Source organism: Tenrec ecaudatus, chromosome 1, assembly GCF_050624435.1.
Source record: "Tenrec ecaudatus isolate mTenEca1 chromosome 1, mTenEca1.hap1, whole genome shotgun sequence".
Classification (NCBI taxonomy): domain Eukaryota; kingdom Metazoa; phylum Chordata; class Mammalia; order Afrosoricida; family Tenrecidae; genus Tenrec; species Tenrec ecaudatus.
The window spans coordinates 41,996,521-42,016,235 of NC_134530.1; the positions used below are offsets into that span (position 1 = coordinate 41,996,521).

A 19,715-nucleotide genomic window follows, 5' to 3' on the forward strand; every position below is an offset into this window, starting at 1 on the left:
CTTTAGTGCCAATCCTAGCCCCTCACTCACAAGCTTTGCCCCTCACGCAAATAAGTGCCCCGTGGCCACTGAGCCTTGTTCCCTTCCTCTGTGACATGGGCTCTTACTCTTGTGTCACAGCCTTAGACACCATCTGTCAATGCCCTTGGCAAGTGGCGGGCACTCCAAAATGTGCACAGGGTCCCAGCGGAGGCCTGGCCTTCCGTCCAGCTAGTTTGAATTGAGTACCTACTGGGTGCCAAGCCCTGAGCTGCAGACCCCGTCAGCAGTGGCCGAGAGGCTGTCTGGAGGTTTGATTGGCTGTCAGTGGAAACTTGGTCCATCACCAGGAGCCAGGCTGCCAAGCCCAGTGACCCAGAGGGGTGCAGGTGGGAGCCAGAGGTTCAGGGTTGCCTCCCAGCAGGAGGCTTTTGCCCTGCCCTCAGAGTTCTGCATGTCTCCACAGACGGGGGCAGCACTGTGCACCGTCCCCAACCCCTCCCGCCGTCCACCATGCACCAGGGTGGGCTAGCCGCGGCCGCTGCAGCCGCAGACACCAGCTCGGCCTACGGAGCCCGTCATGGCTTCTCCAGCTACTCCGACAGCTTTATGAACCCGGCGGCGCCCTCCAACCACATGAATCCCGTCAGCAACGGCCTGTCTCCTCAGGTAGGTTTCCCCCGGGTCCTGCCCAGAGCCAGCGTGCCACCACCACCAGTCTGGCAAGTCAAGGTCCTGCAGGGTGCGGTGGGGTGGGGACGGGGACACAGGCTGGTTCTTGGACAAGGGCATCACTCAACTCACCGGTCTGCATGGCACCCTGGCTGTCAAGTACCTTGACGGAGTTTAAGTGGGAAGCTGGGATATCCCTTCCATGTTCCTGCTGCCATGTTCTGTGCTTCTTTGACGTGGGTTTACCGTCTTCAAGCTGCAGCCCCTGGTGATGAAGGGGGTGGACTCAGAGAAAGGCTGTCCGCAATGGTTTCCATACTTCTTGCCACCCAGAAGCAAACAGATAGACTCACGGAGCTCGAGACACCCACCCTTTACCTGTCTTGTGCATGTGCAGTCTGCAGAAGAAGTCAGGGCGCCCCCATGTGGGTGGAAAGCCTTGTCCCCTCGCTGCCCTGTAGAGTTCACTCCCTCCTTTCAGAATCCCATCCTGGCCTCCTTCCCCCTCCTTTCTGCAGGAGGGACTAGCCAGTGGCAGTTAGGACAGCATCCTGATTGGCGGAGAGGATCGCAGGTGCTGGGTCTGTGGAACTTGCGCTCACATTGGTGGGGTTGGGGGCTAGTGGTGTCTGCTGGGGCTTTGAGACATCACGGGGCTCCTGTAAAGGAAGACGGAAGAAAGTAGTGGGGTAGAGGGTGGTTGTGGGCGTGTTTAGGGGTCAGGGCGTCCCAGTGAAGTTGAGGCCCTGATGAGCTCATTCTCGGACTGTGGTGTGGTTGTTGAGTGTCTTCTGGCTTGTAGAAACCTCCTGGGACAGAGTAGAACTGTCCCCAAGGGGTATCTCTGTTTGTGGGTTTGCTGGAGTCTTTTTGGAAGGGGACAGCCAGGCCTTTCTCTCCAGAGCCACCTGGCAGATCTGCGCTGTTAATCTTTGGGTGAGCAACACAGTGCTTAACCCTTGTCCCACCTCTATCATGTCCAAACCAAGATCAAACCCGCTGCCCCCAAATCGATTCAGACTCCTTGTGACACGGTAGGAGATTAGTCGTACCCCTGTGAATTTAGCTTTACAGTTGGACTCATAGAGAGAGGTGGTTGAATCCATTACTGATGGGCCTGCCTCCCCCCAACCTTCTTTATGCCTATTGGTGATGAGAAAACCTTACTACAATATTATCTCACCAGCCATTGTGTGGGCTCCAGAGCCCACCTGAAACCTAGCTCCAGGGCTCAGGCAAGTTAACTTCTTTGAGCCTCAGTTTCTACCTGGTCAAGCCTAGAGTTTCCTACTGACAATTGCAGCTGACAGGTCATAGCAGCCGGCCCAGAGCCTGGCACAATGTAGGTGCAGAATGGACATTTACTCTCTTCCCTCTGGGTAATGCGACTCAGACAGGAAGCCTGGTACCTAAATGGACAAAAACAGTACCCAAGGTGAGGGCAGGGGTCAACAAGTTTTGGCTTATGGACCATGCCTGTCCAATGACCTGTTTTTGTGAGTAAGGCTTTATTGGAACATGGCCACGCCCACTTGGGTACACCTCGGTCGCCGCTTTCAAACCGCAACAACCGGGCTGAGCAGTTCCGGCAGGCAGAAGAGCCTGCAAAGACGAACATACTGACCATCTAACCCTTTCCAGAAGTTTCTTGCCAAGCCCTGATCTCAAACATTCCCAAGAGTGTTAATTTTCTGTTTGCTCTGAGTTCACTCCAGTTCAAGTTTGCTCAAATTCACTCCGTGGATTTGGGTCCTTGAAGGTTAATTTCACTTCGGTGCCATTGTTTATGTTTACGTATCTTGACTAGCTCCAGCTCCTCTCTGTGCCTCAGTGTTCTCATCCCTAAAATGGGGTGACGGCAGGCTTGACCTTGTAGGGTTGCTGAGGACTGAATAAATTGACTAAGAAAGACCTGGTACATGGAGACTGTTCAATCCATGCTAACAGCGAGGCCCCAGGTGTCCCGGGACCCATGTTCTGGGGTGACACCAGTGGCCTCAGCTTTGAGGTAGCTGGCCAGCGTGCCCTCCCTCACTGAGCCAGCCCCTACTCTTCCTTTTCTGATGTGCCGGATGACAGCATCGCCTGGTGTTGCCAATGTTTCCCCAGTCACGTCTAATTGGCCTCTTTGGAGTTCAAAGGCATGACTCCGGTCTCGTTAGTGCCGAGTGCCAACGGGCCAAGCTGACCTACCAGAGCCATAGTTAGACACAACAGGATCCCAGGGCTGGCTGGGTGAGGGTGGTTGCAGACCCCAGATGGCCACACTCAAGAATCTGGTCCAGGCTCCACCTCCTAAGAAGCAAAAGGCCGGAGGGGCATGATTTGGAAAGCCGCAGGCTACAGGCTTTGCGCTTCCGCAGGCTAGCCACCCCGGTGGATAGATGGTCCTGGTACGACCCTGGCAGGGCCAGGGCCCACAGTCCCCATGTCAGGCTCCCTGACTGCAGCGCTTCCCCTCCCAGCTCATCGCTGTGTGACCCGAGGGTTACCTCCCCAGCACAGGGCAGAGAGACCTGCAAAGTAGGGGTACTTGGCCCCGCAGTAGGAGTCGCTGGGTGGCACACCTTACTGAGAGCTCAGCTCCTACTCAAAAGGTCGGTGCTTTGCACTCACCCCGAAGCACCTTGGAAGAAAGGTCTGCGATCCACTTCTGAAAGGTCTCCGTGTGGGAGCCCGGTGGCGCTGCTCTGCTCTGCCCACGTGGGCGGGGTTGCCGTGAGTCAGAACAGATGGCAGCTGGTTGGGGTGCTTTGTTTTCCCCCCCCCCCTTTGTTTTGGTTTCAGCTCTGAAGGCTGATGTGGTGAAGGACCTGAAGGGCGGAGATGCTTGGGCCCAGAAACGAACCCAAGGAGGGGGGGGGGCTGAGCAGCCAGATCACCTGGCGCTTCTCTCCTGGGGGCTGGAAGGGTCATCTGCCCTGCCTGCCACATCGTTCCTGACTTGGACCTTCATTCCTCCTTCCCTCCTCGGGATTCCCCTGTAAGCAGAAATGAGAGGCCTTCTGGAAGCTTCTAGCTCATTCTTCAGAGCTGAGAGGCGGTGAGGACACGATGATTGGGCAGGTCTCCCTGATGTGACCAGAAGTTCTCCCTGAAGGTGTGAAGACAGACGTGAGGGTCAGACGGGGCAGAGGGGACCCAGGGGTGAACAGCTGCCTGAGGAGGGGCAGAGGCTAGGGCAGTGGGGGAGGGGCCGCTGATGTGCTTCGGTGCCTGTGAACCTCTGGGGTTAAGCTTCAAACACTTCCTGGAGGAAGCAGGGGCAGGTTACGGGAGTGTTTTGAGTTTTAACAGAAGCTCCTGGCATTTCTAAGCTCCAGCCAGCCCTCATACACCCTCCCTGTCCGTCTGAGCAGGCAGACTTGGCATCTTCTACACCTCGTGTGGCTTTTGTTGGGAGGGGAGTGGAGAGACCAGTGGGTGGGGCTGATCATCCGCAGGGAGATGTCCATAGACCCAGCTCTCTCCCCAGCAGGAAGGGCTTCCCCAGGCTCACCTGGGCAGGAGTGGGGCCCCTGCTCTGGGAAGGGGCTTCTTGCCTGGGTTACAAGACCATCACACTATCCCATCACTGGCCATTGCTGCCCAGTCATCTTGTCTCTTGAAACTGGATGGTGCCGAGAGCTTATGCTGAGGGTGGACTGAGGCTGTGGTCGGTGAGGAGCTGCTCTGAGCCCCAGAGGAGTGCGACTTGCCACCATGCACATGGGGCAACTGGGCCTCCTGCAGTGGGCTGAGGGGGTCCTTGATCTCAGCCCCATCCTGGCACTGGGTTGGTGCCACTAAACTTCAGGGGCTCCACAGAGAGACTGCCAGTAGAGCTCCATGGAAAGGCTGGGGCAAATACTCACCCCAGCCTTTCCGTGGTCCCTGGTCCCTGGCTCAGAAGGGCTAACAACTTTGTTAGCCCATGTTGATGGAGTGTCAGCTAAGCACCATGCCCTGTGCTAGGCACTTGGGACTGAGTCCTGACCTAGTGGAGGAGTCTGGGATGGGGCAGACAGGAAACAAACACAGGGCACCTATCATCTCCTTTGCTCCTCTCTGGAGCTGAAAATAAAGAAACTTATCAAGGAGAGGTATATGCTGCTACACACCCCCTGTACTAGCTGACCCGCCATGGGCACTGAACAGCATGGCGTCATCATAGTCCATCCAGTGGGGCTTGTAGTAGCTCTCTCCTCCTTGGTTCTCTCATGCGTGCACCCACCCCTCACTTCCGGCCCATCTCATCATCCAGCATTCAGCACATCCAACAACTGGGAAACATCAGGTGCTGGCTGCCTCTCATGACCCAGGCCTGGACCCACGTGAGGGATGGCACCCGCCCAGCTGTGGGCACCTGCCCCTGTTCCTCTGCTGCATCCTAGTCTTACCAGAGAGGAGACCCCGGCAGGCATGCGCAAATGGGCAGTGAGGGGCGAGGGTCTGAAGGGGTTGGGGAGGCTATGGGGCTGGCGGTGGAAAGGTTGGGAGAGGAAAGGGGAATGAACAAGCTATGGGGCTGGGGTGGATGGAGGAGGAATGAGGCCTAGCGGCAGGAGGCAGTGGGCACCACCTCCCCTAGCTGCCCTCTGGCTCTATGGTCATGGGCAAGTCAGGTATGGGGAGGAAGAGGGCTCTTCACACATGTGAGGTTTGTCAGCTGAATGGTGAGTGGCAGGATGGGGCAGCACTCAAGTGAGGGGTGCCCCCTGACACTCGTGGCACACTGACTTCACATAATGACCTGGTCTCTGGAACAGAACCAGGCTGATCAGCAAGGAGACGGGACATAATCATGACAGCGAACGTGGAACGGATGCTTACAGTGGGTCAGGCGGCAGGGGTGGCCTGAGTGTCTGACCTACTTTCACTCACGGAATCTCGGTAGTTATATTGTGGTCTTCATTCTACACATAAGGACCCCGTGGTACTGGGGGTTGGTCACCCATCTACCCTCTGTCTGTCCGCCCTGCTGTCCATCCATTTATTGAAGGCTCCCTGTTGGTGCAATGTTTAAACCCACCATTGTTAACTAAAAGGCTGGCTCTTTGAACCCACCAGTCACTCTGCAGAAGACTGCCGGCTTCTGTAAAGACTTACAACCTTGGAGTGCCCTGGGGCGGTTCTCCATGCTCCTATTGCGTCGCCATGAGTTGGGACCAACAGCAATGGCTTATCAGGTCATAAGGCATCAGCCCTTCAGCAGCAGTCGAATCCTCCCCCTTCGTGCTGGCCTCGGGCTCAGTGCCTGACTAAGGTACTTCATATACAGCCACCACCCACCCATTTGCCAATGGTGGCTTCCGTGCTGCTATGACATTGAACAAGTTTCAGCGGAGCTTCCAAATAGAAAGGCCTGGTGGTCTAGCTCTGAAAACCAGCAATGGCAGCCCTGGAGATCACAATGGCCTGATTCCACTGGGCTTGGGATCACCGCGAGTTGGGGATCGACTCAATGGTACCGCCACCACCACCGCCACCACAACCACCACGCACTGGACTCTGGGTGGGATCTGGCACGTGGCAAAGCTAGGACGTGAACGCAGCCTGATTCTAGAGCTCACTGGGATCTTCTGTTGTGTCTGCTCCAGGGGGCTGCTTCTAGGGTCTGTGTGGGGAAGTGGAGGCCCAAGGCAAAAGGGCCCTTGTGAGAACTGCCTCCGTGAGTTTCCAAGATCGGAATGATTGACAGGAGTAGGAAGTCTCATCTTTTTCCCACCAGCAATGAGTAAGGGCTCCAATTTCCCCAAACCTCGCCGGCATCTGTTATTTCCTGTTGCTGTTTTTAAATCGTCGCTCTCCTTAATCTTACTCACTGTCAGGTCCCCGTTGTAACCAGTTAATGGAAGCGCTGGGTTTGGAGCCAGGATCTCCAAGCACCGAGCTTGACACAGCTTCCTCTAGCACCGCGGTTCTCAACCTGTGGGTCGCGACCCCTTTGGAGATGGAACGACCCTTTCACAGGGGTCGCCCAGTTCATAACAGTAGCAAAGTTACAGTCAGGAAGTAACAACGAAAATAAGTTTATGGACGGGGGGTGGGGGGTGGGGGGGGCTGGGGTTACGACAACATGAGGAACTGTATTAAAGGGTTGAGAACCACTGCTCTCTCAGTAGTGGGGGTCAAGCTCAAGGCTCGAGAAAGGGATCAGCCTAGCACACACTGCCTCCAGGCCTCATGTGGGGTCTCCTGGCGAGCCGGCCCACCTCTATCAGCTGGGCACCAGCTGGGTGCCAGATGCCTGCTAATCATTTCAAAAAAGTCATTCGAACTTCAAGCCCCTCCGTTGGTGGTGTGTGTTGCTGATTGACCCTGCTTCAGAGTAGATCTGCCCCCAGGGTGTTCTAGGCCTGGATCTTCATGGGAGCAGATGGCTGGGCCTTTTCTGGGTCCAGACTGCTGATCTGGTTCATAGCCTAGGACCTACCCACTGCAGCCCCGGGGGGCCTTGCAGCAACTCCACACTTGGGAAAAACAGGCTCAGAGAGGTTCAGCCACCTGCAAAAGGCCACAGAGCCGAAGAGTGGCAGGGTCTATTGGGCGCAGGTCCCTCTGCCCGGCAGCACGACAAGAACAAGGCTGTCCCCTGGCTCTGAGGACCTTGCGGTGCCCCTCATGTGGTGGGCACTGGAGACTCCTCTTGCCTCTGTCTCCTCCCACTTCCTCTTCCTGATCTCCCCCCTTTATTGGCGACACTGCGTCTATAATAGGCATTTAAAATGAGTCTTGCTGGACTAGAGACGAGGAAGGCGGAGGGAGAGGCAGATTTGTAGGCAGGAAGATGGGGAGGGGGCTTGTGGGGTGTTAAATAGCCCAGAATTTTTAAAAAACTGATGCAAATCACTGGTAGGAGAGAAAATTATGGGCAATTACGTCCTGATATTGGAAGGTTTTGCCTAGCCCAGGCAACAAGATCTCATTAACAAGCAGAAAATAAGATTGAAATGGTGTGTAAAAGAGCTGAAAAAATGAATTTGAATGCTGCGTTTGTCCACAATTACCCCCTCCTTCACACATATTTTATTGCAATTTTTTTATTATTCTTAATCTCTCCATTCCTCAAAGCAGATTGGGGACATCCTGGCATTACCAGGGCTTCGGGAGAGGTGGGAGGCCTCCTGCTCCCCTGAAAGGAGACCCTTCTTGCACGCATTTCCCGAGGTTGGGTTTTGGAGAGATCAGGACTCATTTCTCCGGCTTAGCGGGTTGTAGGAACACAGGGCTTTAACCCCAGCCATGTGCTCCTCCGCGCCCCGCCTGCCTTCTTTCTCCTCCCTTCCCCGGAGTCTCCTGTGGGCGCCTCTGCCTTTCTTCTGCCTTCTCCGGGTGTCTGCCGGCATTCCCGTTCTTGGGAGGCCTCCCTTTCAGGATCCATGAGTTGGGGGAGCCCTGGGAGTTCTGGTTTGGTCATGAATGACATCCCTGTGTGGCCTCGGACAGCTTGCTCAGCCTCTCTGCGCTTCATGGTGTTCTTCTGAAACGTGAGGGTGCCCCCGGTCAGAATTACAGGGGGCTTGCGGGTAGAGGGTCTGGCAGGTAAACCAGTTGCTGTCCAGTCCACCCCGACTCCTGGTGACCCCAGATGAGACAGAATGGACCGACCTGTGCTCCCCACAGTTTCCTCTCTGCTTCTGCCCATGCAACTCTCCTCAAGGAAATCATCATCGGGGCAACCCTGCCGGAAATCAGTGTGGTTTCTCCATAATTCTTAGCCTCTCTTATCCCTCTCCTGTGCCCTTGGTCACCCTTGGTAGACTCTCGTTCTATAAATTTTCCCTTTCTTGTCTTCTTAGAAAAGGTCACACAGCGCTGGCCCTTTTGTGGTTGGTTTCTTTCACTCAGTAGAAGGTCTTCAAGCTCTGTCCATGCTGAGGCCTGTCTCATGACTCCATGTCTCCTACTGGCTGAGCAGTACTCCCTGGCACTGTGCCACGTCTTGTGGATCTGTTGGTGGGCGCTAAGGCTGTGTCCATTTGGGAGCTCTCATGAGCAGTGCAGTCATGGACATTGGCTGAGTCGCTGCTTTCAAATCCTTTGGGGACTTGTCTGGGAGAGGGATTTCTGGGTAAGGCCCATGTCCAGTAGTTTCAGGAAGCCAGGCTGCTTTCCCACAGTGGCTCTACCATTTTGCATTCCTATCAGCAATGGGTCAATTTCAGGATCATGGCCATCGAGTTCATGCTGACCCAGTGACCCTATAGGACAGGGTAGAACTGCCTCCGTGAGTTTCCAAGACCGGCACAACTATTGACGGGTGTAGGAAGCCTCATCGTTCCCCACTACCAATGGGTAAGGGCTCCAATTTCCCCAAACCTCGCCAGCATTTGTTATTGCCTGTTGTTGTTTTGACATCTTTACTATCGTTCATCTTACCACCATCGAGTCGATTCCACTTCATAACTGTCCCCCGTGTATTGCCGAGACTGTACCTCTTTATAGGAGCAGAAGAGCTTAACCTTTCTCCCTAGGAAGGGCTGGATGGTGACTTTGAACCGCTGACCTTGTGGTTAGCAGTCCAATGCGTAACCCACTCTGCCACTGGAGTTCCCAGCCTAGTGGGAGTGAAAAGGTATCTCCTTGTGGTTTGATTTGCATGTCTCTCTGATGGCTGATGGTGATGAGCGGCGTGTGGCAGTGGCCGTTTGAGTGTCCTCTTCGGTGCAGAAAAGTATATTCAGGCCCTTTCCACACTATGATTGGCTTGGGCAAAAGTTTTCTATCCAAGGAGACTCAATTTTTGTACCCAAAGATGTTCTCCTAGTCAGCAGCTTGCCTATTTACATACTTGTTTGGTAAGGTTCTTCTGATGAATAGAAGTCTTTAATTTCCACGGAAACCCATTGCCATGGGGTTTGAAACTCATAGGGACCCCATAGGACCAAGTAGAGCTGCCTCATGGGGTTTTCCAGGCTCTCATCTTTACAGGAGGAGACAGCCTTGTTTTCCTCCCATGGAGTGACTGGTGGACTTGAACCAACAACCTGCAGTTAACACCCAATGCGCCCACTGCACCACCTGGGCTCCTTTAACCGGTTTCTTTGGTCTTTTGCTGTTTGTGCTTTTGCGAGCATCCTAGATGATCATGCTAGACCTGACAGCATTGCCCCTGCTTGTTGTTCCGTGAGTTTCAGAGTTTTCGTTTGTAGCTTTAGGTCCTTAACCCATTTTGAATTTGGTGTGTGTGTGTGTGTGTGTGTGTGTGTGTGAGTGTGTGTGAGTGAGTGTGTGTGTGTGAGTGAGTGTGTGTGAGTGAGTGTGTGTGTGTGAGTGTGTGTGTGGTGTGTGTGAGTGTGTGTGTGTGAGTGTGTGCGAGTGTGTGTGTGGTGTGTACGTGTGAGTGTGTGTGGTGTGTGTGTGTGAGTGAATGTGTGTGTGAGTGAGTGTGAGTGTGTGTGTGAGTGTGTGTGAGTGTGTGTGTGAGTGTGTGTGTGGTGTGTGTGAGTGTGTGTGTGTGTGTGAGTGTGTGCGAGTGTGTGTGTGGTGTGTACGTGTGAGTGAGTGTGTGTGGTGTGTGTGTGTGAGTGTGTGTGTGTGAGTGTGTGTGTGAGTGAATGTGTGTGTGAGTGAGTGTGAGTGTGTGTGTGAGTGTGTGTGTGTGTGAGTGTGTGTGTGAAGCGTGGAAACGCTATCATTTCCCTGCAACTCAGCTCTCCAGTTCAGCACCCTCTGTCGCAGAGACTCTTCTTTCCCCCATTGCATGGACTTAGCACACTGGTCAAAGTTTTAGGTATCTGGTTTCTGAACTCTCAATTCTAGTCCACTGCCCTATGTGTCTGATGTCATCCCAACGCCTGGCTACAGCGATGACTGCAGCGATGCAGTGTGTTTCAGCGTCGGAAAGTGAGAGTGTTCCTACTTTGTTCTTCTCTCTCAACATTCGTTTAGCTGCTCATGGCCTCTCGTCATTCCATGTCACGTTGAGGATTTCAAGAGGACTTCTGGAGTTTTTATCAAGATTGCATTGAATCTCTAGATCATGTTGGGTCACATTGACATATTGGCAATCGAACGTCATCAAATACTTGAACATGGAGCATCTTTCCATCTTAAAAGTCTGTTTCAATCTCTTTCAGGTGTGCTTTATACTTTTCATGTTTATAGCCTTCATTTCCCTGGTTAGATTTATTCCTAGGCATTTTAATTCTCTTAGATGCTATTTTAAATGAAATATTTCCCTAATTTCTCTTTCTGATTTTTCATTGCTGGCATATAGAAATTAAATGGAAATTAGTTTGCTGACTCTGTACCCTGCAACTTGTTAAATTCTTCCTTTAGATCTAAAAGTTTTCTTGTGAATTTTTGAAGTTATCTAGATAGAAATTCAAGTCATCCTCAAATAGAGATGATTTTTTTTCTTTTAAAAATCATTTTATTGGGGGCTCATACAACTCTTATCACAATCCATACATACATCCATTGTGTCAAGCACATTTGTGCATTTGTTGCCATCATCATTCTCAAAACATTTGCTTTCTACTTGAGTCCTTGGTATCATCTCCTCATTTTCTCCCTCCCTTCCCCACCTTCTCTACCTCACAAACCCTTGATACATTATAAATTATTATTTTGTCATGTCTTACACTGTCCAGTGTCTCCCTTCACCCACTTTTCTATTATCTGTTCCCCAGGGTGGGGGATAAATGTAGATCCTTGTAATCAGTTCCTCCTTTCTACCCCACCTCCCTGTATTGACACTCTCATCGTTGGTCCTGAAGGGTTCATCTGTCCTGGATTCCCTGTTTCCAGTTCTTATCTGTACCAGTGTACATCCTCTGGTCTAGCTGGATTTGTAAAGTAGAATTGGGATCATGATAGGGCGGGGGGGAGGAAGCATTAAAGAACTAGAGGAAAGTTGTGTGTTTCATTGTTGCCACACTACACCCTGACTGGCTAGTCTCCTCCCCATGTCCCTTCTGTAAGGGGATTTCCAGTTGCCTATAGATGGGCTTTGTGTCCTCACTCCGCACTCCCCCTCATACACAATGATATGATTTTTTTGTTCTTTGATGCCTGATACCTGATCCCATCAACTCCTCGTGATCACACAGGCTGGTGTGCTTCCTCCATGTGGACTTTGTTGCTTCTCAGCTAGATGGCCGCTTGTTTATCTTCAAGCCTTTAAGACCCCAGGTGCTATATCTTTTGATAGCCAGGCACCATCACCTTTCTTCACCATATTTGTTTATGCACCCACGTTGTCTTCAATGATCGCGTCGGGAAGGTGAGCATCATGGAATGCCAGTTTAATAAAACAAAGTGTTCTTGCATTGAGGGAGTACTTGAGTAGAGGCTCAATGTTCATCTGTGACCTTAATACTAAACATATATATATATAAAGAAAACTAAACCTATAAATATATGCACATAGATCTATTTCCCCATCCACATATATAAATATTTTACATATGTACATGCCTGTGTTTAGACCTCTATAAATGCCTTTGCCTCCTAGAAATAGTGATGGTTTTACTTCTTCCCTGGTTCTTTTAAATTTATTTTTCTATTATTATCACTTTGACTTGGATTTTAATATAATATTGAATGGAAGTGGTGAAATCAGCCACACTTGTCTTGTTCTGGATTTTAAGGGGAAGGTGCTCAGTCTTTCTCTATTAAATATAATGTTGGCTGTGGGTGTTTCATATCTGACCTGAATTATTGTGAAGGATTTCTCTTCTGTTCCAGTCTTCCAGGATTTTCATCAGGAAAAGAGGTTGGATTTTATCAAATACTCTTTTTCTTTTAATCCTACAGGATGATCATACAGTTCTTCTGCCTTGTTCTATCGACGTGGTGTACTATATGATTTACTTTTTCAGGTTGAACTATGTCTACATTGCTGGAATAAGCCACACCTGGTCATAGTGTATAACTCTCACAATGAGCAGTTGAATTCTGTTCACTACTATTTTGTTGAGGTTCTTCTTTGCATGCATATTCATAAGCAACTTTCCCCTGTAGCTGTCTTTCCCTGTGCTGCCATTCCCTGTGCTGTCTTTCCCTGTAGCTGTCTTTCCCTGTAGCTGTCTTTCCCTGTGCTGTCTTTCCCTGTGCTGTCTTTCCCTGTAGCTGTCTTTCCCTGTAGCTGTCTTTCCCTGTAGCTGTCTTTCCCTGTAGCTGTCTTTCCCTGTGCTGTCTTTCCCTGTAGCTGTCTTTCCCTGTAGCTGTCTTTCCCCTGTAGCTGTCTTTCCCTGTAGCTGTCTTTCCCTGTAGCTGTCTTCCCCTGTAGCTGTCTTTCCCTGTAGCTGTCTTTCCCTGTAGCTGTCTTTCCCTGTAGCTGTCTTTCCCTGTAGCTGTCTTTCCCTGTAGCTGTCTTTCCCTGTGCTGTCTTTCCCTGTGCTGTCTTTCCCTGTAGCTGTCTTTCCCTGTAGCTGTCTTTCCCTGTAGCTGTCTTTCCCTGTGCTGTCTTTCCCTGTGCTGTCTTTCCCTGTAGCTGTCTTTCCCTGTAGCTGTCTTTCCCTGTAGCTGTCTTTCCCTGTGCTGTCTTTCCCTGTGCTGTCTTTCCCTGTAGCTGTCTTTCCCTGTAGCTGTCTTTCCCCTGTAGCTGTCTTCCCCTGTAGCTGTCTTTCCCTGTAGCTGTCTTTCCCTGTAGCTGTCTTTCCCTGTAGCTGTCTTTCCCTGTAGCTGTCTTTCCCTGTAGCTGTCTTTCCCTGTGCTGTCTTTCCCTGTAGCTGTCTTTCCCTGTGCTGTCTTTCCCTGTAGCTGTCTTTCCCTGTGCTGTCTTTCCCTGTGCTGTCTTTCCCTGTGCTGTCTTTCCCTGTGCTGTCTTTCCCTGTAGCTGTCTTTCCCTGTGCTGTCTTTCCCTGTGCTGTCTTTCCCTGTGCTGTCTTTCCCTGTGCTGTCTTTCCCTGTGCTGTCTTTCCCTGTAGCTGTCTTTCCCTGTAGCTGTCTTTCCCTGTAGCTGTCTTTCCCTGTGCTGTCTTTCCCTGTGCTGTCTTTCCCTGTAGCTGTCTTTCCCTGTGCTGTCTTTCCCTGTAGCTGTCTTTCCCTGTAGCTGTCTTTCCCTGTAGCTGTCTTTCCCTGTGCTGTCTTTCCCTGTGCTGTCTTTCCCTGTGCTGTCTTTCCCTGTGCTGTCTTTCCCTGTGCTGTCTTTCCCTGTGCTGTCTTTCCCTGTGCTGTCTTTCCCTGTGCTGTCTTTCCCTGTAGCTGTCTTTCCCTGTAGCTGTCTTTCCCTGTAGCTGTCTTTCCCTGTGCTGTCTTTCCCTGTGCTGTCTTTCCCTGTGCTGTCTTTCCCTGTGCTGTCTTTCCCTGTGCTGTCTTTCCCTGTGCTGTCTTTCCCTGTAGCTGTCTTTCCCTGTAGCTGTCTTTCCCTGTAGCTGTCTTTCCCTGTGCTGTCTTTCCCTGTAGCTGTCTTTCCCTGTAGCTGTCTTTCCCTGTAGCTGTCTTTCCCTGTAGCTGTCTTTCCCTGTGCTGTCTTTCCCTGTGCTGTCTTTCCCTGTGCTGTCTTTCCCTGTGCTGTCTTTCCCCGTGCTGTCTTTCCCCGTGCTGTCTTTCCCTGTGCTGTCTTTCCCTGTAGCTGTCTTTCCCTGTAGCTGTCTTTCCCTGTAGCTGTCTTTCCCTGTAGCTGTCTTTCCCTGTGCTGTCTTTCCCTGTGCTGTCTTTCCCTGTAGCTGTCTTTCCCTGTGCTGTCTTTCCCTGTGCTGTCTTTCCCTGTGCTGTCTTTCCCTGTGCTGTCTTTCCCTGTGCTGTCTTTCCCTGTGCTGTCTTTCCCTGTAGCTGTCTTTCCCTGTAGCTGTCTTTCCCTGTAGCTGTCTTTCCCTGTAGCTGTCTTTCCCTGTAGCTGTCTTTCCCTGTAGCTGTCTTTCCCTGTAGCTGTCTTTCCCTGTGCTGTCTTTCCCTGTAGCTGTCTTTCCCTGTGCTGTCTTTCCCTGTGCTGTCTTTCCCTGTGCTGTCTTTCCCTGTGCTGTCTTTCCCTGTGCTGTCTTTCCCTGTGCTGTCTTTCCCTGTAGCTGTCTTTCCCTGTAGCTGTCTTTCCCTGTGCTGTCTTTCCCTGTGCTGTCTTTCCCTGTGCTGTCTTTCCCTGTGCTGTCTTTCCCTGTGCTGTCTTTCCCTGTGCTGTCTTTCCCTGTGCTGTCTTTCCCTGTAGCTGTCTTTCCCTGTAGCTGTCTTTCCCTGTGCTGTCTTTCCCTGTGCTGTCTTTCCCTGTGCTGTCTTTCCCTGTGCTGTCTTTCCCTGTGCTGTCTTTCCCTGTAGCTGTCTTTCCCTGTGCTGTCTTTCCCTGTGCTGTCTTTCCCTGTGCTGTCTTTCCCTGTGCTGTCTTTCCCTGTGCTGTCTTTCCCTGTGCTGTCATTGTCTGACTTGGGTTTTGGGGTTTTATTTGCTGCAGGGACTAAGTTAGGGGTATTCCTTTGTTCTCAAGCTTTTGTAAGAGTTTAGCAGCTTTGGGGTCAATTCCTCTGGAAATGTAGAACTCTCCAGGGAAACCATCTGCTCCAGAACATTTTTGTTGTTGTTAGGTTTTTGATTACTGATTCAATATCTTCACTTATTAAGTGTCTGTTGAGACTTTCTATTTCCTCTTGAGTCAGTTTGGTTAGATTGCGTGCTTCTAAGAATTCATCCCGCCACTTGTCTGTCAGTTTGTGTGTCGCTGCGATGCTGAATGCCATGTCATTGGTACTTCAAATACCAGCAGGGTCATCCAGAATGAACAGGTTTCAGCAAGGCTTCCAGACTGAGAACAGGTGACAAATAAGGCACACGCTGCTTACTTCAGAGGAATTAGCCTCTGAAGAGGCCGTGGTTAGCATGGAAACATTGTCAGTCAGCAACACCCTGATGAGCAGAAGCTAACCATTGTCAGAGATGGTGCCGGAAGATGAGACCCTTGGGGCAGAAAGCACTCCCAATATGACTGTGGAAGATCTGTCTTCTCAAGTAGAGTCAACCCTAATCAAGTAGTCAGCCATAATCACGTGGACAGAAAAAAGCCCATGGGAAGAAAGCTGATGGGGCACAGCTCAAAATGAGAAGAAACATCTGTGTCAATGAATAATTGGAACTTCGTGCAAAGTATGATCTAGGAACATTGCAAGTCATTAAAAATGAAACGGAATGCATAAAATCGATATTCTAGGCACTGGTGAGCTGAAATGAACTGGCGTTGGCCATTTTGAATCAGAAAATCATATGGCTTACTGTACTGGGAATAGTACACCCAAGAGGAATAGCATAGCATGCATCCTGAAAAAGGACATGCCAAGAGCTGTCTGGAAGTTTGATACTCTCTGTGATAGCATACTGCCTATGCAAACACAAGGAGACCCAATCAATACAACTACTATTCCAATTCATTCACCGGCCACTAAAGCTCGTGATGACATTGAGAAATTCTACCAACATCTTCAGTCAGGAATTGATCAAACATTCGATCAAGGTGCATTGACAATTATTGTCCATTGGAATGCAAAAGTTGGAAACAAAAGAAGAAGAAACAGTAGTTGGAAATTACGGTCTTTGCGACAGAAATGAAATGGGAGCTCTCATGATAGAATTTTGCAAGACCAGGGACTTCTTCACTGCAGATGCCTCTTTTCAACAGCACAAAAGGCAACCATACACGTGGACTTCTCCAGAAGGAATATGAAATTCCACATCAGCAGCTAAAACCAGGCCAGGCATTGGGTCTCCACTCAAGTACTCCCTCAATGCAAGAACACTTTGTTCTAATAACCTGGCATTTTGTGATGCTCGCCTTCCAGACACAATTGCTGAAGTCAAAATGGGTACACAAGAAAATGTACCAAAGAAAGCTGATGGTTCCCGGCTATTAAAAGATATAGTGTCTGGGGTCTTAAAGACTTGAAGTTAAAAAAAAAAAAAAGGCAGCCATCTAGCAGGGAAGCAACAAAGTGTACATGGAAGAAGCACACCAATCTGTGTGATAACAAGGTGTTGATGGGGTCGGGTATCAGGCATCAGAAGAGCCAAACTAAACAAATATATCGATGCAAATGATGGGGGTCGGAGTGGAGACCCAAAGCCCATCTGTAGACAATTGGAAGGGTCACAAGGAAAGAAGGAGATATCCAGGGTGCAGTATGGCACCGGTGGAGCACACAGCTTTCCTCTAGTTCTTTAATGCTTCCTCCACCCACTATCATGACCCCAGCGAGACCTGAGCATGTCCACTGGTACAGATAAGAGCTCTGGACACACAGAGCTCAGGACAGATTAAACCCCTCAGGAACAGGAATGGAAATAACAATATTATAAGGGTAGGGGGAAGGTGGGGGGAGGAGGGGGGCAAATGGGGAGCTAACTATAATGATCAACATATAACATCCTCCAAGGGGGACAAGAAACAGAAACATGGGCGAAGGGAGACAGTGGATGGTGTAAGATATGAAAATAATAAAATTATCATTTATCAGGGTTCCATGAGAGTGGGAAGGTGGCGGGAGGGAGGGAAAAAAGAGGAGCTGATACCAAGGGTTCAAACAGAAAAAAAGTTTTAAAAATGAGGATGGCAACATATGTACAAATGTGTTTGATACAACTGATATGCATATTGTTATGAGAGTTGTAAGCGCCTGCAATAAAATGATTTATAAATAAATTAATCAATCATTTTTTTTAAACCGGTCAGGAGTCAACTGTGGAAAAGACCATCAATTGCTCATATGTAAGTTCAGGTTGCAGATGAACAAAATTAAAACAAGTTCACAAGAGCCAAACTAGGACCTTGAGTATATATCACCTGAATTTTTAAGAACATCTCAAGAACAAATGTGATGCATTAAACAGTAAGGACCTGAGGAGCTATGGGATGACATTGAGGACGTGACGGATGAAGAAAGCAAAGGTCATTCAAGACAAAGGTCATTCAAGACAGGAAAGCAATGAAATATTTAAGTGGATGTCAGAAGAGCCGCTGGAACTTGATCTTAACCACAGAATAGCTAATGTGCACAGAAGAAGCAATGAAGTAAAAGAAATAAATATAAATCTTCAAAGGGTAACTCTGTCAATTACTATAAGGAATAATTTTTATAGTAAACGATTTTAATGAAATATGCAAAGACCTAGAGTTAGAAGACCAGAGCGGAAGAACACGCTCAGCATGAGACAAACTGAAAGAACTCAAGAAAATGCACAAGCCTCAAGTTGCAATATTGAAAGATTTCCTGGCAAAATATTGAATGAGGCAAGAAGCGTCAAAGAAGATGGGAGGAATGCACAGCGTCACTGTATCGAAAGTAATCGGCATCCCACCCTCTCACGAGGTGGCATATTACCACGAGCCAGGCGACCGAGGAGAGAAGTCCAAGCCGCACTGAAAGCTTTAGCCAAACAACAAGGCTCCAGCAATGGGTCGAACACAAGTGGAAAGGTTTCAACCAGCTCGTTGTAGCACTGGAAGGACTCACTCATCTTGCTAAGAAGTTTGGCAGACAGCTACTTGACCAACTGACTGGAGGACAATATTTATACTCTGACGAAAGATGACTCGACAGAATCTGTAGAACCACATCATTGATGTCACACTGACCATCGTCCAACAACGATTACGGCAGTCCATTGACAGGGAGAAGCCAGATTCAGAAGAGGATGTGGGACAAGGGATATCATTGCTGGTGTCAGGTGGATCTTGGCCGAAGGCGGAGAATACCATAAAGATGTTTGCTTGTGTTTCATTGACTCTGCAAAGGCACTGGACTGTGGGTCATAACCAACTGTGGATGTCCCTGGGGAGAATGGCAATTCTCCAATACTCATGGGGAACTTCTACATGGATCAAGAGGCAGTTGTGTGACAGACCAGGGACTGCTGCATGGTGGAAAATCAGGAGAGTAGTGTGTCAGAGTGGTGTCCTCTCACCAAACTTGTTCTATCTGTATGCTGAGAAAATCATCAGGGAAGCTGGATTCTAGGAAAGAGAAGGATGCATCAGGATTGAAGGGAGTCATATGAACCAGCCTCAAGCTGCAGGTGCCAGAACCTTGCTTGCTGAAAGGGAAGAGGACTTGAAGCAAGGATTGATCTTCATCTTCCATCCCGCCTTCAGGATGGATTTCAACTCACTGTGAGGAAAACAACGGGACCAATAGGTGACGGCATGGTAAATGAAGAAGATATTTCACCGTGCTTGGGCCCACAATCAATGCTCATGGAAGCAGCAGGCAAGCAATCAAAGGACGCATGGCATTGGGTAAATCTGCAGCGCAAGACCTCCTTCAAGTGCATGCATGTGACTTTGAGGACCGAAGGGCCCCTGACCCAAGCCATGGTATTTTCCATCCCCTCTTATGCCTGTGACGGTTGGACATTGAACAAGGAAGACAGAAAAGGCATCGATGCACTTGAACGACTGTGCTGGCGAAGAGTAGTGAAGGCACTTGGGCTGCCCCGAGAACAACCTGTCTGCAAGAAGCACACCTGGAATGCTCCTTAGAGGAAACCATGGTGAGACTTCCTACCACGTCCTTTGCATATGTCACCAGGAGACACCAGTCCTGGAGAAGGGTATCATGCAGCAAAGTGGAAGGCCCTCGACAAGACGGACGGACACTGTGGCTGCAACAACGGGCTCAAACAGAACAATAGTGACGGTCACCCGGGCCTGGGTGGCGTTTGGTTCTGTTGGTCGCTGTGACTCAGAGCCGCCTCGAAGATGGGGCCAAACAACACTTTGTCCCTTTCATCTCGGTCTCCGAGTTGTTTTCCATGTAATTTTTATTGCCACGTGGCTATTCCGGCCTAATTCTCTTTATTTCTATCAAGTCCACTGTAATGTCCTCACTTTCATTTTTTAAATTTTGCTTATTTGCATCTTGTCTCTTCTTCTCTTTGTCAGTCGAGGTAAAGGGTTGTCAGTTTTATTGATCTTTTCCAAGAACCGTCTCCTGCCTTTCTTACTTCTGTCTGTTGTTTTTCTGTTTTCAATTCCTTTTATTTCTGCTCCAGTCTTCCTTATTCCCCTCTGCTGGGAGGTTTGAGTTCATTCACTCTTCTCTTTCGAGTTCCCAGAGTTGTGGAGTTTGGCTGTTAACTAGAGGTCTTTCATGGCTATAGATCGTTCACTGCGATACATATCCCCCTGAGTAATGTCTGCGCTCCATAGCATGCATTTTGGT

The 19,715-nt window shown here is 49.9% G+C and overlaps 1 protein-coding gene across 2 annotated transcripts in view; it reads left to right on the forward strand.

The window, feature by feature from the left end:
* PAX7 (paired box 7) overlaps positions 1-19,715 on the forward strand; it is a 121,052-nt gene that overhangs the window by 66,918 nt on the left and 34,419 nt on the right. For both annotated transcript variants that reach the window (XM_075538390.1, XM_075538391.1), the window contains exon 7: positions 446-648. In XM_075538390.1, the coding sequence (XP_075394505.1) occupies positions 446-648 (203 nt within the window). The remainder of the gene's footprint in view (positions 1-445; positions 649-19,715) is intronic.